This window comes from Podarcis erhardii, assembly GCF_964252035.2.
Source record: "Podarcis erhardii genome assembly, chromosome: 3".
NCBI lineage: Eukaryota > Metazoa > Chordata > Lepidosauria > Squamata > Lacertidae > Podarcis > Podarcis erhardii.
Genome location: NC_138507.1, coordinates 1,134,490 through 1,157,865, shown reverse-complemented (window position 1 = coordinate 1,157,865; position 23,376 = coordinate 1,134,490). Strand labels below are relative to the sequence as shown.

General features: G+C 44.8%; 1 protein-coding gene across 1 annotated transcript; it reads left to right on the top strand.

Annotated features, from left to right (window-relative positions):
- Positions 1-3,347: 3,347 nt before the first annotated feature.
- OPN5 (opsin 5) lies at positions 3,348-23,164 on the top strand (the record flags this gene model as incomplete). The annotated part of the gene is made up of 6 exons (XM_081855675.1): positions 3,348-3,477; positions 14,065-14,184; positions 15,989-16,159; positions 19,982-20,316; positions 21,391-21,635; positions 22,536-23,164. The coding sequence occupies 6 exons, from the start codon at positions 3,348-3,350 to the stop codon at positions 22,609-22,611; spliced, it is 1,077 nt and encodes a 358-aa protein (XP_081711801.1). The 3' UTR covers positions 22,612-23,164.
- Positions 23,165-23,376: the final 212 nt, after the last annotated feature.

The following is a 23,376-nucleotide window of genomic DNA, read 5'->3' as shown; positions in this document are numbered from 1 at the left end:
GTGTGTGTGAAATATGAGGTCATTTTAAGAATAACTTTTGTTGTCTGGGTAATGCCTTGCTCCACAAGAGAATACATAGTTGTAGAGAGGGGCTTTTGTACAGCTCCAATCTGTACAATACAGTGTGTCACATCTTCGGCGCTGCAAGTCTAAATAGAAAGCTTGCTGAGGAATCCTTGGCTTTTATTAATGCTCCTTTAGGCTTGCACAATGGAATTGGTGTTCCCCATTTACAAAGTTTGGGCATCATCCCATCAAATTTAGTTCCCATTGTTTTCAAGGAAATGTGATTTCAGTAAACGAGACTTAAGAAACTTGCATGGCACCTTTAAAACAAGAGACTGAGATTAAAATTGATTGGCTTATTTAAAATAAAGATAATGTACTAATAGGGGGTTCAGATTGTTGCAGCTATCATGTCTAGAATCTTTTACTTGCCGATGTGCTATATTTATTTAAAGTACAAAAGATTTGGATTACAGCAGCATTAATTTTAGGGGTTTTCAAATGGCTTTAACTGAAAACCAGTTATCCATTTTACCTGTTGAAGAGCTTCACATACTCCCAAAAGAAGATGATGGTGCAAAAAAAGGTCCTATTTTGTGCCCCTCTTTCAATTTTAAATGAACCAAAATGTTATTTTGTTGATCTCTCAGAAAAAGTAAGAATTCCAGGTGAAGATGCACAGTACAATCGGAATGCTAGCAGCAGCATTTCAAGTTAATAAGAGCTACTCTGGTATTCCCTTCTCTTCCTTCCTTTTCAGGCAATAATTTAGGCAGGAGGCAACTTGAATAATATATGACAATAAAGAAAGTGAAGGAGGTGCTTTAGTTTAGTTTATAAGCTTTTAGTGTGAGGGTTGTGACCATTCAGTTGTGTCTAATTATGGGGTGCATCCTATTCATGTCACAACCACTATTTTTCTTTGTCTTTTTACACTTTAACAGGAGAAAGAGAGAGAATGAAAAAGGCAAATATGCATAACTAAAATATAAAAATTCCTGTATCTGGTGATGGGAGTTAAATGGGAATGGCAGGTCTGGAAAGGTTGATGAAGGCTGTCCTATTAGACACTGACAGCAATCTAGCACTGTGGTCCTCAACTCAACTCTTCCAAAGTTGTCCAATATGACTGTAAAACCACCCAAATTCTGTGGGGTGGAATTCATAAAATCATTACTTAAATCGCAGAGCTAAATTGTTTTGAGCGAAAGGGAGTCCAAGGCTGGCCATCCACCCATTGAATCCACTCTTTACTCTCTCACATTTTTTCCGTATTGCATTCAAATATAAGTCCATCCTGTCACTCTTTCTTGCTTGACCCACAGAAACCAGCAGAATCTGCCATTTGTTTGGTAGATACTGTATAAGAAAAGGTAAAAAACAAACAAACCCTAAACCTCCAGAGATGCTACAGGCATTTACCTTCTGCTGTCACGCTATATTTGTAAAATACTACATCTAAGCTTTTCACCATGCTTCCTCCCTTGCCCAACTTGGGATGTGATATTTAAATATCTTTAATACATGACAGGTAGATGCAGGGCAGAGTGTCGGGGAAGTTCTTTCCAAGGCTTCCTTCGCTCACATCCCCCGCTGACACCCTTCTTTCCCTCCGTTCTGCTTGTTGCGTCTTCTCCTCCATCGCAGAAAGCTCTTCAGGACTGGGACTTAGTGTTTTGTTTTTGCCTACATTGCCCTTTCAAGTTCTTCAGGCAAATAAGGACACAGCTCAAAAGGGTGTACTGTGTTTTCAAATAAAACTCAACAAAACCATTTTTAGTATAAAATAAAGAGTTCTAAAATACTTTCTTGCATGTAAGTCTCCTAATATGGCCAGGTAATTGCATCTGCATAATAAAATCCATGGCTTCACTATTATAATTAATAATTATTTGATTATATCTTTGAGCTGGTGCTTCTCATGTTTTACCATCAACTTTAAGGGTCTGCCTGCCTCCACCCAAGTTGGAATATCGTTTCAGAGGAAGAACTATGAACCTATTTATTAAATGATTGAACACATAGACGAAACTCTGCTGGAAAGGTTTTTTATTTCTCTGTATGGAAACCCTTGGTAAATAGCAGAGAGAAGATTTCCTGGTGGAAAAGCACCACTTCCAGCCAGGGGGGAAGTCAAGCAGGTCTTTCCCCCCATTTTGTTTCAGTGTCTCACTTAAAAAAATAAAAATCGCTCCCATTGAAGTGAATGGGAAGGAAAGCCACTTCAGGTCTTGCAACAGACATGACTAAGACCTGTTATTTTCAATAGGTCTACTCTGAGTAGTACATAGATTCAATTTCTTACCCTCCCTTCACCGTAAGGTCCCAGGATAGGTTACAGCAATATAAAACGTTAAAATTTGTTGGATGCATTCCGTATACATTTGGGCAGCTATAGAATTGCACCCTAAATAAAAAAGAAGATCTTTGATGGTGTTTCAGGGATTCCTTCCTTTTGGCACTCTCAAGGAATGTGGGCTGAGGCGCAACCTTCAGCCATCTGTCCTCAAACAAGTCCTCCATTCTGGTTCCAGTTAAGCCCCATGGAAGGCTTTCCAGAAGCCTAATGGTGTCCTGGGAGGGATGTTTGAGGTGTGGAAATGACAGCGCACAGGCAGGGAGGGCCATCCTTCTGCCTGCAGCTGCTGCTCTCAGTATTATTGCTACTACAGTGGTACCTCGGGTTAAGAACTTAATTCGTTCTGGAGGTCTGTTCTTAACCTGAAACTGTTCTTAACCTGAAGCACCACTTTAGCTAATGGGGCCTCCTGCCGTCACCGTGCAATTTCTGTTCTCATCCTGAAGCAAAGTTCTTAACCCAAGGTACTATTTCTGGGTTAGCAGAGTTTGTAACCTGAAGCGTCTGTAACCTGAAGCGTCTGTAACCTGAGGTACCACTGCATTTACTTCCATATTATTAATTATTAGGCTTGTTCACCCCAGCTGACCATTCCCCTGCCCAGCACATGAATAATTATAAGAATAAATTTTGCATTAAAATTGTTACGTGGTTACATCTTGTAAGTACCAGACCATTAACAGGGCAGTGCTTAGCATGCTTACTCAGAAGTAAGCCTCCACATTCAGTGACGCTTACACCCATGTAAGTGTGCATAGAAGTGCCCTGTTGGTGCAGCCAACACCATTTAATCAGTTTTAATCAAACACAAAATCAGAGGTGGCCATTTCACATTAAAAACTTCCATCAAATAGGAATAAGGTTTCGGTATTTCCCCATTTTTATAAATGAAAAGGTTTCTAGATTTGTAGCATTGTGCCAGGTATGCGCCATTAATATTATTCTACTTCTCAGGTACTACTGTAATTTCTATTTGACTGAAATGGACTCAAAACAAAATATCTCATCTGAAGATGGCTCTCTTCCTCCCTATGAGCAACATGAAGACCCCTTTGAATCAAAACTCTCAAAAGAAGCTGACATAGTTGCTGGATTTTATTTATTAATAATTGGTAAGATTCTCAAATTATTCCCGTGAATATACTGTATAGTACTATCTCTGGATGTCTGCAAAGGAACTAGATATATCCAAGTATCAACCATGAAAATAAAGTGTGGGTGGATAATATTAGTTTTGATTTCCACCATGCCCTAATCCGATGGGGGGGACCCCACCCCCCTTTATCCCCCCTTTGGCAGCTTCATGATAGCCATTTTCCTGTTATTAGATGGTTATGGGGATTCCAAAATGTATTGCAAATGGAAACTTCATAAGCCATTCATCTGTTAAAATTTGGCCTCAAGGTGGCTCACATTATGTCAAATCAACAACAATAAATATAACAGAACACATATTGGGGAAAATTACAAATAACCATAACAGGTAGAATTCATCATGGGGGGGGGGGAGGCACCTCTGCTTGTGCAGCAAAGCTTTGCGTACTTTTCCTCTCCCTACAGCCCCCTTTGCACCTCCCAAATCTGCCCTAGAGCACCTGCCCAACCCTCTGGAGCAGATTTTGAGCTGCACAGAGGGATGCAGGGGGAAGAAGAGGAAAAGGAAACCTTGTCATGCAAGCCAAAGTCTGTCATCTAGTCAGCCCCCTGCAATGCAATCTTGTGCCCAACGTGGGGCTTGAACCCACAACCCTGAGATGAAGAGTCTCGTGCTCTACCGACAGATGCCAGTGGCCTCGGCCCTGTAGGAAGACATGCTCCAATGGGAAAGCCCCGATCCACAAGAGGCACCCATGGAAAGGGGCAGGTGTGGCGGAAGGAGTTTATGCTCCGGCCCTCCAAGGCTTGAGGGGCTGCCATGTCCGAAGCCAGCAGGTGCCCCTTGCTTGGGCTCCCCGATTGTCCAGAGGAAGCGGCTTTTTGGCCGCCATCCCCGTCCCGGGACGCCCCCAGACCCGAGAGAGGAGCGCGGAACTCTCCGAAAAAGAAAGACAATGGAGACAAGCACCAGGCCATCTAAAAACTTTAAGGCGGAAAGCTGAATCAGGAGATCCGCCATAACTCGTCAGTTCAAACTGCAATTTCAATTACCTTGCAGCAATTACACTACAATAAGACTGAAGACATTTCATCAGAATCTGGAGAGCCGAGACGGAAAAATTCTTTATTACAACTTACCCTGCGCATAAAGACAAAGGAAGGGTAGCAAGAGGGGGAAGGGAAACCAGGCGGAAACACCCCCCACCCCCCCACCCCATATCAGCATGAAAGGCAGAAAAACAGCAAAGACCCTCGCAAATCAGAAGCGCGGCGTGGAGGGGCGAAGCCGGAGAGCGAAGGATGGCGGGAAGGGCGGCGGCAGAAGACAGGGCTGAGCTGGCGGCGCGGAGGAGGGGAAAGAGGGGGAAAGGGGAGAGAACAATGAGGGAGAAAGGGAGAGCAGCAGCGACCAAAAGTGAAGAAAAATGGCAGTGACAAGAAGCTGAGTCATCGCCTCCTCCTCCTCCTGCTCCTCCTCCTCCTCACGGCTGGCTGGAACAGGAAGAAACTTCGCTTCATGGCCAAGACGCCACCAGAGTGAAGGGATACAACCAAGATGGCAAGGACACCGAGGGGAGGGACAAGGCAACCGCACCTCCAGAGATAGAAATTGGGGGTGTGTGTGTGTGTGTGTGTGTGTGTGTGTGTATATATATGTATGTATATGTGTGTATATATATGTATATACACACACACACACACACACACACACAAACACACACCAATACCATCTGCCTCACGACTATAGGAGTATCCCATCCATCCCAACAACAGAATCTACTATTCAATTCCACAAGAGTGTTCAAGTAATAAATTCCACAAGACTGCTCAATTAACCAATTTTATAAGCATTTACTAACCTGTATGAATTCAAAGAGCCTGTTGATTTATATTGATGCTATTTGTTGTTGTTGGACCAGAGCACTCCTGTCTTCCACTGCCTCCCGGAGTTTGGTCAAACTCATGCTGGTAGCTTCGAGAACACTGTCCCACCATCTCATCCTCTGTCGTCCCCTTCTCCTTGCGCCCTCCATCTTTCCCAACATCAGGGTCTTTTCCAGGGAGTCTTCTCTTCTCATGAGGTGGCCAAAGTCTCGGAGCCTCAGCTTCAGGATCTGTCCTTCCAGTGAGCACTCAGGGCTGATTTCCTTCAGAATGGAGAGGGTGGATCTTCTTGCAGTCCATGGGACTCTCAAGAGTCTCCTCCAGCACCATTGATGCTATAATGTAATGTAAAAAGCAATTGATTGCATGGGTCCCTCAGAGTTTGTAAAGTAATATAATTTGATAAACTGATAAATCTGATACATTGGTATTATGCAATTTAACGGATATAAAGGTGTACAAATAGAATTACAGAAACAAATCAATCCCTTTTTATTTAATTGGGGTGTGTTATATTGCTCCTCAAGTTATCATTGTTAAAGGAAGGATTTGGAATTTAAGATCTAGTAACCGCAAATGGGGGGTAGTTAACTGACCAAGTACCACCCAGTTCTCTCTAAAATAAGGAAGTACAGATACTGAAGCTCATTTTTAATTTTAATTCTATATATTTTCTTAATATTTTTATTTTATTTCATTATATTTGTTGGAAAACTGTAAATAATAATCAAAAGGAGTCAACTAAGACTGGGACAAAGTTTATACTTGTGTGTACATAGAAAGACAGTCATAATGGCAAATAAGAAAAATCAAACCACACAAATGACCTCCACAGTAGCCTCAAGACATCAATCAGCTGAACTAGACACCAATGTAGACCAAAGAGAGCTCATCATATGAATGAATAAATCAATAAATGACAATCTTGATAATATGGGCAGCAAGATAGAACAGAATTCCAAATTAATAATGGATCTATCTGGACAGCTAAAAGATTTGACTATCAAGAACATGGAAACAGAGAAAACTGTTCAAGATCTAAAATCCAGAACTAATAAGCATGAGGAACTCACAAAAGAAATAACTAAGAAGATCCATAACGAGAATAAAGACCTGAAGAGGGTCCAGAATACAATCATGGAGGAAATGACGGAATTAAAGAGAGTGCAGGAGGAAACATTAGACCAGATTGCAATTCTTGAGATGCATCGAAGAGAACTCATTCTGCGCTTTAGAGGTGACCCAGAAACTCAAGATGAAGATATAGAAGCTAAACTATCAAAAGAGCTCACCAGTTGGCTAGGAGTACAAAAAGATGAATTGCTACAAGATATAGATAAAATATTCAGAATAAGATCAGGAAAACAAACAAGTCAACCAAAGGACCAGGAGATTGCCTGGTCTTTTTGAATTCAAGACTGCTGAAAGATAAAATTTTGCAGAAAAGGAAACTGGTGATTGACGAGAAATATAATAATATACAAAGAAATACCAAAAAGACTTCTTAAAAAGAGACTGAATTACAGGACAATAACAGAGGCCTTAAAGAGCAATCATGTAAGGTACAAATCCCTGAGAGGATTTCCTTTACATTTAAAGACAGGAGGAAGACTTTCAGATCTGTTGAATAAGTTTCGAAATTCTGGCGAAGATATAAGAGAGAACTGGGGGGAGAGGCATCACAGGAAAGTGAAGAGACACTGGAGGCCATTGGAGGGGAGTGATAAGAACAAACAGCCCAAATCCATATATTTCTATTGCACGTCTTTGAATATTGAAACTAATAAAAATTGATGAATTTAAATATTATCTCTTGGAATATTAATGGTTTCTTGATGATTAATGGTTTCTTGATTCTGTGGATGAATTTTTGACACAATGAAAATAGAAAACAAAAATGGGTGGTTTTCATTTAAGCAGCCTTTCCATTAGTGTGAATCTATTTTCCGTCAAGGTTTTCTTCTGTGAACACTTTACCATTGAATCCATTGTAGGGTCAAAAAGCTTTACGTCTCATGATTTTATTAATAGTGTTATGAGTTGTGGGGAGGAGGTTAGGCTATATGCCTGAGCCCCCTTTCTAATTCCTCGATCCAGCATGGTAATTTCCTGCCAAGTGTGGGTTGGTAAGGAAAGAAAGGGAGTGGCTCTGTGCCAGAGGGCGAATGGGTGCCCCCCTCCACTGTCTGTTAGGAAGACAAAAGGCCAGAGTCGAGAGGGGAGGTAGATGAGCTAGAAGCTGGAGGCAAAAGCAGCAGCCTGGGAAGCCAGAGACAGAGCCAGGTCTGAATTCTGCTGGGACCTCTGTGGCTGTGGCTCTGGGAGAAGCAGGACCTTCTTGGGGTGTTAGCACTGGGGACCCCTCCATCGCAGGCTCAGGTTGTATATACAGGTGCCCCCCTCCTTACGTGTGATCATATAGCACGCAACCATGTATATGCGCTAAATAAAAAGAGTCAAACCTGGAAATGGCGGGAGAGAGCTGGAGAGTCCTTGTGGCTCATAAAGAGACCCTCGCTGGAACCTGATGAGGACGGAGGAAGCCCAAAGAGACCGGAGGCACAGCAAGGCTTTGTTTAGGCTGCTCAGCCTCCCTGCCTAACAGTGCACCCTCCAGCCTCCAGCTGCCCCCAGAGCTTCAACTCCAGATATTTTGGTCTGGATTGGGGAGAGAAAGCTGGGAAGCAGGACAAAAAATGGGCATTTAGAGGCTTTTCAGAGGGTGCTCCTCACATGATTTTTGCTTAGGTACTCAGGGGCCCAGCACGTAACCCACGTGCAAGTGGGGGAACACCAGTATTTGTAAATAAACCATATATCATACAGACACCGTTGTCTCTGCTGTGTCTCATTGTCCCAAAGGAAACCTGGACCCTGAGTGAACGCTTGGACCCCCTGGGATCTTGCACAGCTCAGAGATTGGGGTGGCAGGCAACAGTAGTTTCTCCCTAGGACTGTGACCTGCCTATGTGTAAATACTCATATACTGTTTTCTCAGCATGGTTACATTCAAGATATGAGCCAGTTACAGCTTTTAAGAACATATCTACACCATAGATCTAAAATGGTTTGATAATAGCTCTCTTTACCCAGAGAACCTAGGAAAGCATTCTTCTGTGAAGGAGGCTCTTTCTCTTTCAGAAATCTGATTTTCACACAGTGTAACTTCTTTTGGAATGAAGTGGGCACCTCCTTCCTCAGGGGACTTGAAATTAGTAACACATCAAAGATGACATCTCCTCTTTGTCCACACGTGATGTTGTGTATTGAGTCAAAGGATTTTATATCTGTATTATTATTGTCTGTAATTGAATTAGGGTAAAGTAACTGCCTTTTGGTTCCAGAGGGTACAGCTACCATTGGTTCATTTAAGCTGCTGTATTTGGATCCTCTGTCTTATTGGTTGCCTCCAAAAGGCAGGACTGTGATTGCCTGATATTGTTCCCTCCAAAATATATCCCTTCTAGCTTGTTCCCTGTCCCTATAAATGTAGCTCTCCCCTCCTCAGGTTTTAGTCTTGTTGCTTTTAATAAAGAAGTGTTACTAGAGAACTGTCTCCAGCATATTATGTCAAGAGAGCTGAAATCACAAACCCCACGTCACAACAACTGGCGACGAAGGTGGGATCCGGAATGCTGAGGAGCGGTTAAACGCAGCCCTGCCTCAGAGTCCAGATTGTAGCTAAGAACAAGACTCACTGGCCAGCTGAGAAGACGACCCTGCCCACAGGACAATGGAGAGTCCAAGGGTATTGGAGCCCTTCCAGCCATCAGAGCTCCACACGTGGGAAGACTACGTCGAACGCTTCGAGTTCTTCGCAGTGGCTCAAGGGATCACCGATGCCAGCAAAAGAAGGGCCACATTCCTGAGCTACTGTGGGCCTGAGACCTTCAAGCTGGCCAAGGCATTGCTTGCCCCAGCGAAGCTAAGTGAGACATCTCTCAAAGATATTCTTGCCTGCCTAACAAGCCATTTAGCGCCTACTGAGACCAAGATGGCCCGGCGGATGGAGTTTCATAAGAGGCAGCAGCGTGCTGGGGAGTCTGTATCTGCATTTCTAGCTGAACCGCGGAAGCTCGCTCAGCACTGCAACTTCCAAGATCTGGAAGAGACTCTCCTGGATCGGTTTGTCGGTGGTCTGAGCAGCAAGAAAGCCAGAAGACGCATTGTGGCTAAAGAAGAGGTTACCCTTGCTTCAGCCTTGAAGGAGGCCACTGCCACGGAGAATTATGAAAGAGAGGAGCTTGATGCCAGTCGCAGGGCCCCTAAGCCACAGATAGAAGTTGCGCATGCCATGGACGAGCTAGAGGCTACTCTGAGCCAGAGCCCAGTCTGTGGGTTCGAGTCGGTGCGTCAGGCCTGCACAGTGCACAAAGATCACCGAGGCAGGTGCCCTGGTTGTGGCGGAAACCATGAGCAGAAGAGTTGTCGTTTCCGGGATGCTATGTGCCGGACGTGTGGAAAGACAGGTCACATCGCCAGGGTCTGTAGATCGGCGGCGTTGGGAGCGACAGGAGCACCTAGACTGGAGCATCGCAGATCGCCCACAGCAAACCATGTTCTAAAGGACTGCCACTACGTAACGGAAATCAACGGGAGGGTCATGCAGTTTCCAGCGCAAGGCAAGGCACACGTCAAGGTGAAGATTGAGGGTCAGCTGTGCGACATGGAGGTGGACTCCGGATCTGGATTCACTATCGTGTCGGACCAGACCGCGAGGACATTCTTCCCCAGGGGTAAGTTGCCCCCTCTGGAGCCCTTCCCGGCAACTTTGCAGTCATACTCAGCGGGCCGCATCCATGTCATGGGAATGTGTGCCGTGAGAGTACAGTTCCGGGACAAACAGGCGGTACTCAAACTGGTGATTGCGAAGGGCAGTCGCCCCAGTCTCCTGGGCACTGACTGGTTCCCCGCCCTGGGACTGAGTATATCAGGGCTTAATTCAATCCAAACCTGCCCTGAGATGAGCGAGGCATTATGCAAAGAATTTGCTGGTCTCTTTAATGGAAAACTGGGTTGTTATAAAGGGCCCCCAGTTGACTTCGAATTGGACCCTGGGGTGGCCCCAATCCGACTCAAACCAAGGCGAGTGCCATTTGCACTGCAACCCAAGATCGAAGCAGAGCTGGAGAAATTGGTCAAGCAGGGAGTTCTCTCACCCGTGGACTCCGCTAAGTGGGAGACTCCAATCGTCACGCCCCTGAAAGCAAATGGGGAAGTCAGGATCTGTGCTGATTACAAATGTACTATCAATAAGGCACTCAGGGGAAACTCATACCCCATTCCAGTCGTATCACATCTGTTGGCTAAACTGGCTGGGGGCAAGGTGTTCGCCAAAATTGACCTGGCACAAGCTTACCAACAGCTGCCAGTAACCCCACAATCAGCAGAAGCACAGACTATTGTCACACATAAAGGGGCGTTCAGAGTTAACAGATTACAGTTTGGAGTTTGTGTGGCCCCAGGGATTTTTCAAGGGCTCACGGAACGCCTGTTAAGAGGTCTGCCGGGGGTCTTGCCATTTTTTGATGACGTTTTGATTGCTGGAAAAGACCCACAGGAACTGGTTGCGCGTGTCCGTGCAGTGTTGCTCAAGTTCAAGGAGGTGGGGTTGCAACTAAAAAAGGAAAAATGCAGTTTTGGGGTGCCAACTGTGGAATTCTTGGGGTTTAAAATTGATGCATCAGGCATCCACCCCACAGATGCTAAGGTTAAGGCCATCATCGAGGCACCACGACCACGACCACAGAACAAGACGGAGTTGCAGTCATTCCTGGGACTTATTAACTTTTATCATTCGTTCTTACCCCAGAAAGCTTCGGTAGCTGAAGCATTACGTAGACTGTTGCAGAAAAAGAAGGTGTGGCGATGGGGGCAGGAGCAGCAGAAGGCTTTTGACTCCTTGCGAGGAATGCTGAGTAGCAAGAGCGTCCTTGCTCATTATGATGAATCGAAGCCGCTGGTCCTGGCATGTGATGCCTCTCAATACGGCCTGGGGGCGGTGCTGAGTCATAGGGAACCGGATGGGTCGGAAAAGCCCATCTCTTTCTATTCCCGTACGTTGTCGCCCACGGAGCGCAACTATGCTCAAATTGACAAAGAGGCGCTTGCAATTGTGGCAGGAATCAAAAAGTTCCATGATTATGTGTACAGTCGCCATTTCTCCATTGAAACGGACCACAAACCACTGTTGGGGTTGTTCAACCCGAACAAACAAACGCCACAAATTCTCTCCCCCAGAATGTTGCGTTGGTCTATATTCCTGAACGGGTTCCAGTACACCTTGACTCATGTGCCGGGAAAACGGTTGTGCCACGCTGATGCGCTGAGTCGATTGCCCCTTCCTGGCGGGAGCAATGAGGATCCTGCTCCAGCGGAGCACATAATGATGCTGGAAACACTTCCGGGGGCTCCTGTAACGGCTACTGATATTGCTGAGAAAACGAAGAAAGATGCTGTTCTCTCCCGTGTGCTCACTTGGGTGGGGAGGGGGTGGCCAGGTGGTCCGCATGAAGACAAATTCAGGCCTTATGCGACAAGGCAGCACGAGTAATCCATGAATAAGCGTTGTCTCCTGTGGGGAGATAGGGTGATCATCCCAGCACCACTGAGAAACAGGGTTCTTGAGACGCTTCACATGGGACACCCGGGAATGGTCAGGATGAAGTCACTAGCCCGATGTTATGTGTGGTGGCCTGGAATGGACCAGAACATAGAACAATGGGTACGAACATGCAAGGCATGCCAAGAGGTGCGGCCAGAAGTGGCCAGAGCACCAGTTCACTGGTGGGAGCAGTCCAGATCTCCCTGGAGCCGGCTGCACTTAGATTTTGCTGGGCCATTCCAGGGGAAGGTCTTTTTGGTTATCGTCGATGCATATTCCAAATGGTTAGAAGTGGCGATGGTCCCTAGCATGGCATCAGCTGCCGTAATCAAGGTGTTGAGGCAGCTGTTTGCAACCCACGGGTTACCTGAGACCATTGTATCAGATAATGGGGCAGCTTTTGTATCCCAATAATTCAGGGCATTCTTGGCTGATAACTTCATAAGAGGGGTCACATCCGCGCCCTTTCACCCATCCTCCAATGGGCAGGCGGAGCGCATGGTAAGAACAGCCAAAGAATCCATTGCGCGCTTAATGGAGGGTAACTGGTCAGCTCGCATCGCGCGAATGTTATTTTTGCAGCATGCGATGCCGTGTACTGCGACGGGCAAGTCGCCAGCTGAGCTGCTCTTGGGTAGAAGATTGGTAACGGTGCTGGATTATGTCCACCCGGATAAAATGCCAAACCGTAATTCAAGAGCAAACCCCCAGGCTGAGACTGACACAACAAGGTATTTCGCCCCTGAAGATCTGGTCTGGGTGAGGAACTATTCACAAGGTTCGCGGTGGGTGGCTGGTGTGGTCACCCGGGCTAGTGGACCTGTGTCCTATTATGTGACCTTGGAAAATGGGCAAGTTTGGAAGAGACATATAGATCAGCTGAGGCGCCGGGCGCTCAGCAGGGAGGAGTCTGATAATTCATCCCTGGCTAACGACGCAGAGCTGCAAGACCAGAGTGAAAATGGCCCAGAGGTGCAATCACCAGGGGCTTCAGCAAATGAACCAGGGTCTGCTAGTCCTCAGGATGACGAGGTACAGGTAGGGGACCCTGAGATGTCTGGGACTCCATCTGTTCCTGACGAAACCCCTATAGCAGCCCCCCTACCACTGGTGACACCCAATCCAGAACCAGCAACACCTGTTGTCAGGAGATCAAGTAGAAGTTGTAGGACCCCACAGTACCTGAAAGATTACGTCTGCTGTGCTCACTAGGGGGGGAGGGGTGTTGTGTATTGAGTCAAAGGATTTTATATCTGTATTATTATTGTCTGTAATTGAATTAGGGTAAAGTAACTGCCTTTTGGTTCCAGAGGGTACAGCTACTATTGGTTCATTTAAGCTGCTGTATTTGGATCCTCTGTCTTATTGGTTGCCTCCAAAAGGCAGGACTGTGATTGCCTGATATTGTTCCCTCCAAAATGTATCCCTTCTAGCTTGTTCCCTGTCCCTATAAATGTAGCTCTCCCCTCCTCAGGTTTTAGTCTTGTTGCTTTTAATAAAGAAGTGTTACTAGACAACTGTCTCCAGCATATTATGTCAAGAGAGCTGAAATCACAAACCCCACGTCACAACACTTGATACAGTGCTAATTGTGTAGATGCAATTTGCATGCCCTGTTTTTCCAGTGCAAAGAGCTGTCCTGGAGAGGCACAGTCCAGGACCGCAGTGGATGGGGCAAAAGGGTTAGTATTTAACTCACACCCTGCCTTTCCAATGAAAATTATTGCCCCCCCCATCCCAAGGTACCCCAAGGGGACTTCCTTTTTGGCGTTCACCCCCTCCTCTCCAACTGCACAAAAGCATTTGCATTTTTAGACATGTGCAGATTGATGTGACATCTGATGTGGCCTTTGGAGCCCATACTGTGATGATGGTGAAGAAGCTTCATTTCGTTGTGCCATGGGGTGAATCTTGTGGCAAAAGAATGTCAAGGGAACGGCAATGGCTGAGCTCTCCAGCTCTTTATACTAGTCTTGTTCATTTCAAGAATCTTACAGTTCGTTTTCATTGCTGTGTATGCAATTGGAGCAGAAATTATTTCAGTTCTGGGGGAAATATTTTGAAGTTACTTTTGAGTACACCGACACCATTTTTGTTTGATTTTTCATTACAGGGATTATGTCCACTTTAGGCAATGGATATGTCCTTTATATGTCTACACAACGGAAAAAGAAGCTGAGGCCTGCGGAAATAATGACTGTCAATCTAGCAGTGTGTGACCTGGGTATTTCAGGTAATTTAACTTGAGCGGAGCTGAGAATGAAAATATTACCATAGTTCCTGTTCCTATGGACAGGCGTGGACTCTACATGGTTTTCACATTCAGATTTCGGTTGGCATAATTTTGCCTTGAGTAATGATTATAGAAAATCATTAGCGACATTCAAAGGCCCAAACATTTAGCACTTCCACAGGTTACTTGGTCTAACATATAAGTGATCAACATTGTTAAATTGATTACTTAAACATGACAGCTTTGTTTTCTTTTTAGCCTTATATTTAATCATTTATTATTTTAAGAAACACTGAAAATTGTGTGTGAGAGAGAGAGAGAGAGGAGAGAGAGAGAGAGAGAGAGAGAGAGAAATTCACAAACAGCAGAAATGAGGAATCCTGCAAATTTAGATGTTCTTACCAAAATCTGCTGTGCTTCCTTAAACCCACTGTACATATTCACTCTGAGAGCTACAGTGTGTGTTCTCATGACATCATTCTGCGACATTTTTCATTTAAAAAAATTCCAGTTCTGAAGAAATGTAGCCTTATTTTAACAAGAATAATGAAATAATTTATATCACTTAAGTTACATTAATATTCAGGTGACTTATTGAAATCACATAATTCACACTTTCAAAACAAAAACAGCAGCTAGAACTGCCATGGTTCATATTTGAAGGCAAATTTGTTCTGGCAAAGCAGTATTAGGAATAAAATTATCTTAAAATAAAATAAGCAACTTTCCCACCTCCAGCTCCTCCCTGCATCGCAGTTCTTTCACGAAGACTTCTCTCAGTCTCCATGACCTTGCCTGGGCTGCCTTCCATTGCCCCTGTTCCCCCCTGAACTCTCCATTGTCCATATGCTATACAGCGCCTTGCATCCTGCTAGGGATAAATAAAAATTTATTGGTAATGATATGAGATACCACCTTGCACCTGGAACCCCATCTTGGTCAAATGTGTTTTGGAAATTAAAATGTTTAGAATTCAAGCGTCAGAGTTCTGAAATTACGTAATAGCTGAATGTCAGCAAAACATTCTAGTTTACTAATCTCTACCTGAGAATGAATAATTATCCATGAAGTGTTGTTGGTTTTGGTTGTTGTTCTTCTCAGTAATTTATTTGCATAAAAAGGCAGATCTGTTTATACTCTGCGAATCCTGCCATGTCATTCTGTTTTTGAATATGCTGTTTTGCGCTGCTTGAAAAGTTCACTTTCGCGCATCTCCATCTTGAAATGCTGCTTTGAGGGCGGCAGTCATAGGCGCCGACTCCATGGGGCCTGAGGGGGCCCGAGCCCCCTCAAAAATTCGTTTGGGGGGGCTCCGCCCCCCCCAATAATTTAAGAAAATTATTAGTTATATTATGCTTTGTAAAATCACAAAATTATGTTGGTATTTTTTATTTTCCTTGTTTGACGATAGTTACCTTTTAAAATACATTCAGTGATGAGTTAAAACAAAGCCACTCCCGATCTAGAGAGGGGGTGGGGTTGCGGGCTCTCGACCCATCAACAATCTCGCGGGGCTGGCGTCAGCCCCGCGAGAAGCGGGGATTCCCCCTAGCCCATTAATATTCACCGCCCACGGCGGCAGCCAATCGGCTGCCGCAAAGGGCAGGCCCTCACAGGTTCACTTAAGGTCGGGGCAGCCCGGGGCTCGCCCCTTTCGTTCCCCCAGCAGCAGCGGTTTGGAGGTCTTGGGCCCCCCCAATATTTTTTATAAGTCGGTATGGGCCCCCACCCCCCCAATATTTTTTATAAGTCGGCGCCCCTGGCGGCAGTGCAAGATCATTCAACTCTGCGCTTTCCTTTCCAGTGCTGGGAAAGCCTTTCAGCATCATTGCCTTTTTCTCCCATCGATGGATATTTGGTTGGAGTGCCTGCCGCTGGTATGGATGGGCAGGTTTCTTTTTTGGCATCGGAAGTCTTATTACCATGACAGCAGTCAGCCTGGATAGATATTTCAAAATCTGCTACTTATCGTATGGTAAGTGACCGGGTGGGCTGGGGAGGATTAATGTCCCTCCTTTATTTTGGAAACTAGAGAGTAAATTTCTCTTTCCATCAATTTAAGCGGCAAACTTTTGTTCAGAGGAATGTCATCCAAGAACTGTGTCCTTGTAAATGGGCAAGAATTAATAAAAATCCCTTTGTGCTCATAAAATTGATGTAGAAAACATCAGGAGGTCTAAAGTCATTTGAATAGTCAGATGGTTAGTTAAACATAACTGTAGTGTTATAATTACTTTAGAATTAGAATTTTGAGTGACTGCTATGAGTTGGATAAGATGGGTAGAAATTAAAAAGCAGACGAGAAATCCAAAACTATACAGTTAGGCGTAATAAACTAGAAAAGATTTCTTAAATCTTAGATTTAAAAAGTTTTTAGAAAATATCTGGCCAACAATATCACAGACGCAGATAAAACACAGTCCAGATCTATTTCCACCCACGTGGAAACTCTGAGCAGTTCCACTCTGAGCCTTTTCTCTAGCCTGTGTATGTGTTTGTTCAAGCATGAGTGCATGCGTGCACGAGAGAGAGATTTTTTGCCAGGATCCTGGCATTAGGGAAAGGGCTAAACACTGCTACTCATCTCACTGCTGGTCCAGATCCTGATTTGGATGCAATGCAACTGATTTAAAAGAATATTTAAAAGGGTGTGAAGGCAATGTTACTGGAAGGCGACAGACAGATCATAGAGATCGGAAATCTATAGAGCCCATGTCTGAGCTCCTCTCTAGCTGAAAAGCAATGGGATAGCTGTGCCCTGACTCACCTTAACCCTCCAGTTTAAGAAGGCAGATTTCCTAAGCTCTGAAAAGAAGAGGAAGCAAAAGGGGCAAAACCTGAGAGGCCACATTTAGCTTACAGTATAATGTCATGCCCCCTTTGAATAACTCAGAGAAGCTATGAGCTATGCCAAGCAGGGCACTCAAGATGGACAGGTCATAGTGGAGAGTTTTGACCAAATGTGATCCACCTGGAGTAGGAACCGGCAAGCCACTCCAGTATCCCTGCCAAGAAAACTCCATGGACAAAGGCAACAGGCATATAAAAGTTATGATGCTGGAAGATGAGCCCCTCATGTCGGAAGGCGTCCAACATGCCACTGAGGAAGAGCGGAGGACAAGTACAAGTAGATTCAGAGCTGATGAAGTGGCTGGGCCAAAGCCAAAAGGTCGCTCAGTTGCGGATATGCCTGGAAGTGAAAGGAAAGTCCAATGCTGTACAGAAAAATATTGCATAGGAACCTGGAATGTAAGAACCATGAACCTGGGTAAGTTGGATGTGGTCAAAAATGAGATGGCAAGAATAAATATTGACATCCTGGGTATCAGTGAACTAAAATGGACGGGAATGGGCGAATTTAGTTCGGATGACCATCATATCTACTACTATGGGCAAGAAACCCGCAAAAGAAATGGAGTGGCCCTCATAGTCAACAAGAGTGGCGAAAGCTGTACTGGGATGCAATCTCAAAAATGATGGAATGATCTCGATACGAATCCAAGGCAGACCATTTAACATAACAGTAATCCAGGTTTATGCACCAACTACTGGTGCGGAAGAAACTGAAATTGACCAATTCTATGAAGACTTACAACACCTTATAGAAGTGACACCAAAGAAGGATGTATTTCTCATTATAGGGGATTGGAATGCTAAAGTAGGGAATCAAGAGATAAAAGGAACAACTGGCAAGTTTGGCCTTGGAGTTCAAAACGAAGCAGGGCAAAGGCTAATAGAGTTCTGTCAAGAGAACAAGCTGGTCATCACAAACACGCTTTTCCAACAACACAAGAGACGACTCTACACATGGATATCACCAGATGGGCAGCATCAAAATCAGATTGATTATATTCTCTGCAGCCAAAGATGGAGAAGCTCTATACAGTCAGCAAAAACAAGACCTGGAGCTGACTGTGGCTCAGATCATCAGCTTCTTATAGCAAAATTCAAGCTTAAACTGAAGAAAGTAGGAAAAACCACTGGGCCGGTAAGATACCATCTAAATCAAATCCCTTATGAATACACAGTGGAAGTGAGGAACAGGTTTAAGGATTTAGATTTGCTGGACAGAGTACCTGAAGAACTATGGATGGAGGCTCTCAACATTATATAGGAGGTAGCAATGAAAACCATCCCATTCCATGTATGGAAGTGAGAGCGGGACCATAAAGAAGGCTGATCGCCGAAGAATTGATGCTTTTGAATTATGGTGCTGGAGGAGACTCTTGAGATTCCCATGGACTGCAAGAAGATCAAACCTATCCATTCTTAAGGAAATCAGCCCTGAGTGCTCACTGGAAGGATAGATTCTGAAGCTGAGACTCCAATACTTTGGCCACCTCATGAGAAGAGAAGTGTGATGGCCTGGGAATTGGATTCAGAGGCTGAACCTGAGGAACCCCAGCCTGCACTGGAGTCCCCGCCTCCAGGGCTGGCTGAGCCAGGGCTGGGGCTTGAACCTGTGCCGGATCCTCAGGAGTAGACACCAGCTGAATCCACTCTGGCTCTCGCCTTAAGGCCAGGAGAGGCGAGTCACCTGTGGGCCGGGACCGCCCTATGCCTCAGAGGAGATAAAGGCCAGTCAACCCAGTCCCAGGTTGCGGGAGCAACATCGTTGGTAACCTGTTCCTGCTGGCACCCTGTCTTGCTCTTCCAGAGTTCCTGACCACGCCAGGCTCCTGGCCTTGGACCCCGCTTCGCCCTTGACGGACAGCCTCCATACTCTCGACCCAGGACCGGACTCAGACCACGCCGCATGGTAAACCCCCCCCCCCCCGGGACCAGCACAAGAAGACTCCCTGGAAAAGACCCTGATGTTGGGAAAGATGGAGGGCACAAGGAGAAGGGGACAACAGAGGATGAGATGGTTGGACAGTGTTCTCGAAGCTACCAGCATGAGTTTGACCAAACTGCGGGAGGCAGTGGAAGACAGGAGTGCCTGGCGTGCTCTGGTCCAGGGGTCACAAAGAGGCGGACACGACTAAACGACTAAACAACATAATGTCATGCAGATTCCCTGTAAAGTGCAAGTATGCAAAGAGTAGCAATTCCACAATAGATGCGGAAGGAGCCTAATGTGTGGGGGCTGTGATCTTGCGCCCCTGGCAGAACCATCCAGATTGCGCCCCCCAGACACGGACAAATTAGCTCTTTTTTCTGCCTCTCCTCCAACCCCCCTCTCCATCCATTCAATTCCTCACACACTTCAGTTGCTCACACACTAATCAATATTTTTATTTATAGATGTATTTATGGACATATTTTAGCCAATTTTGTGCGCGCGCCCCTCGCCTGCCTAGCGGGGGCCTTCCTCACCCCCCCTAGCTACAGCCCTGTGTTTTCATGGGGTCACTGCCATATGAGGAGGGCACCGAGATCAATGGGAAGGGCCCGTACAATTATGCCAAACCTCCATGGTTGGTAATTTAAACATTCTCCCAGGGACTTTTAAAAGGTCTGATAAATTGGATTACTCACATGTGTACATGTACAGTGGTACCTCGGGTTAAGTACTTAATTCGTTCCGGAGGTCCGTTCTTAACCTGAAACTGTTCTTAACCTGAAGCACCACTTTAGCTAATGGGGCCTCCCGCTGCTGCTGTGTCACCAGAGCACGATTTCTGTTCTCATCCTGAAGCAAACTTCTTAACCCGAAGCACTATTTCTGGGTTAGCAGAGTCTGTAACCTGAAGTGTATGTAACCTGAAGCATATGTAACCCGAGGTAACACTGTATATTTATTGCATAGGCATGTTTTTAGCATTTACTTAGCAATAATACATTTATTCTTTTCTAGGTACTTGGCTAAAGAGATGCCACGCCTTTATCTGCTTGGGAATAATCTGGTCCTATGCTACGTTTTGGGCAACAATACCATTTGCTGGCTTGGGAAATTATGCTCCAGAACCATTTGGGACCTCGTGCACCCTGGACTGGTGGCTAGCTCAAGGTTCCGTGGCTGGACAGGCTTTTATTATGAATATCCTTTTCTTCTGTCTCTTATTCCCAACTGCAGTGATCATGTTTTCCTATATTAAAATAATAGCAAAGGTCAAGTCATCCACAAAAGAAGTAGCTCATTATGACACCAGGATTCAAAAAACCCATGTGCTGGAAATGAAGTTAACTAAGGTGGGTACAGGACTCCCAGCAGTTTTTGGAAGTCATCTGCTTGGACTGAAGGATAAAAGTTCAATCAAACTTTTGCCTGCTCACCCAGAGAGCATAGGCATATTTTTGTGCGCTGTTATGTCCAAATCACAGTTTTGTATCCATCTAAATCATGCGGATGGCGCTGTGGGTTAAACCACAGAGGCTAGGACTTGCCGATCAGAAGGTCGGCGGTTCGAATCCCTGTGACAGGGTGAGCTCCCATTGCTCGGTCCCAGCTCCTGCCAACCTAGCAGTTCGAAAGCACAAAGTGCAAGTAGATAAATAGGTACTGCTCCAGCAGGAAGGTAAACAGTGCTTCCGCGCACTGCTCTGGTTCGCCAGAAGCGGCTTAGTCATGCTGGCCACATGACCCAGAAGCTGTATGCCGGCTCCCTCGGCCAATAAAGCAAGATGAACACTGCAACCCCAGAGTCGTCCACGACTGGACCTAATGGTCAGGGGTCCCTTTACCTTTACCTAAATCACACACAGAATAGAAGTCACTCGACTTGGGCTAGCCATGTCCATGGATTTCAGAGGGCCTTCTCCAAGCATGACTGGTGGATTATTCACCATCCATGGGGTGAACGGTATGTCTCCCTCCCATCCGTACCCCATAGAGGGTGATGGGTGGATGGGAAAATATCATACAATCTGCCACATCCATGTGATTCGCCTGCCTATTGTTGGAGCATCATGGAAGAAGACAGAGGCTGTTGCAGTATTGTATGAATTAGCCCTAACCTTCAGTGGAGTCCTTCCATTCTAATTTTTGCCTCTGTTATATATATTTTTTATCTTATTCTTAACCTTAAGCATAGATGTCTGCTAAAAGAATGTCTGTGTTATACCAAGTGGAAATAGATCTGAATATAAATGTCAAAACTTAAATAAATGTGTTCTGCTTTTCTCAATGTGAAAAAAACCAAAATCTGCTTGCTTCACAGTATCTGCCTTTTGTTATACAGCTCACAATGTACAGTATATTCATATGTCTATTATACTAAGTGGGGTTTTATCCTCATCATTTCATGAAATGAATCTTCTCACCAGGTGGCGATGTTGATCTGTGCAGGATTCCTAATTGCTTGGATACCCTATGCGGTTGTCTCCGTGTGGTCAGCGTTTGGAAGGCCAAATTCAGTTCCCATCAAAGTTTCTGTGATCCCAACCTTACTTGCAAAGTCTGCCGCTATGTACAACCCTGTCATTTACCAAGTCATTGACTGCAAATCTGCCTGTTGCCGGCCATGTCCTCTCAAGCCACTGCAGAAGAAAACCTCCTTAAAGAGATCCCAGTATGTTTTTCAGAAGTGGCCAATTTCTGCATGCTGTTGTCAGAGTACTGGTGTGAGTTTGGGGGGTCAGTCTGTTTGAAACCTGAGTCCCTTCTAGATTACGGGGTCCTGGATCCAGTAAGGGTTGTATATATGTGGGAATAACCCAAATAGCATAAAGACGCTACAGTCTTCACCGCTCCTCCTTCCAAGGAAGGCAAAGGCCTAGGACCCCTGGAATCTCTCACTGCTTGGAGACTGGGGTGGCATGAAACAGTACTTTTCCAAAGACGTGCAGGACTTGAGGGATTGAAACCCATTTCTGAAAATACATGGGGATGTAACATGACAACAATATGAGCCAGGGGACCAAACTTGAAGTGATGGAAGGCCCAATAATTCATATATTGAGGGTGAGGATTAGCATTTAAGGAATGCAGACATACACCCCCCCCCAACATATTCCTTCCTCCACCCCAAGCACTATTCATCCAGCTGAATATACTTCTGGTATCAGGATCACTGGAGGAGAAAAAGTGCTTAACAACAACAACAAAAGCAGTAGAAAGTAAGTTAATCTTATGGGCAGGAGGGTTTTGTATTCCGCATTAATTTTTTACCCAATTCTGTTCGAGTTCTGTGTTTTAACATATGGAAATGCTGTATTTACATGAGATACTCCTGTATTTTAGTTGTTTTAACATTTATTCAGATTTTAGGTGTCTCAAGATAGCAGTTTTGTGGGCCATTTGATAAATACACACACATTTTCCTTGATTGTACTCAGATATTACTTGGGATTCAGTTGTGCAATCTAAAGAGGGAGGAAAAGTCTGGGTGAACACCTTATTTATTATTTAACATTAATCAAGATTAATATGACATCAAGGTCATATGACATTATTTTATTTCTTCCCATAGGCCGTATACAATATCTGCAGATAACAATTCTGAAGTAATTAATGAAACTCAACTGGACAGCGAAGAAACTCTGTAAACAGTAATTTTAACCTACCAAGCAACTCTTTTCTTAATTGCTTCCTTTACAACGTTTAACATTAATTTAGCTCTATTTTGCTGTGTTTTTATTTGCATGCATTTTTCCATGCCAAGTGAAAGATCCCCCCCCAAAAAAAATAATCGTTTTGTTTGTATATGTTATAAGAATGTAAAACACAAGCTTCGTTCTTGCAAAGTGCTTGCCATTGACAAGGTTGACATCTGCTCTGCTCTGCTCTGCTTTCATTCATTAAAATATATTCACTCTGGTCAGCAACAGCCATACGTAAGCAGCTGACTTCATTGGGCAAATGACTGAAGGTCAACCCCCACAGAAAGATTGTTTACGGTGTGTGTTTCTTATTGAGTTGAAAATTGTTAAACAGAATTGCAAGAGCAATGGGTGTCTCTCCATGGGGGCTGTTTGCTCACTCCCACTTCCTGGGCATCCAGTTGCTCCCACCAGTAATTTGTGTTGCTGTGCACACATGACATCAGCCACAGTTCACTTCTAACTGGTAGTTCCTTGAGAAATACTGTGGTTTTATGTGTCCTACCACCTTTGATCCAATTTGAAAAGGACATCTATGTTCCCTCTTCATCCACTGACGTGAACAGAACATGAGATTAGAGACACAGCAAAGGGGGGGGGAGGTCCAATTTTTACTGTGTTTTAAGCTGGTGGTGTTTACATAGTCATAGTCTTCATTTGCTGTAGAAAATATATAATACCTATGAAAATGTACTTGCAGAACAATAAGAA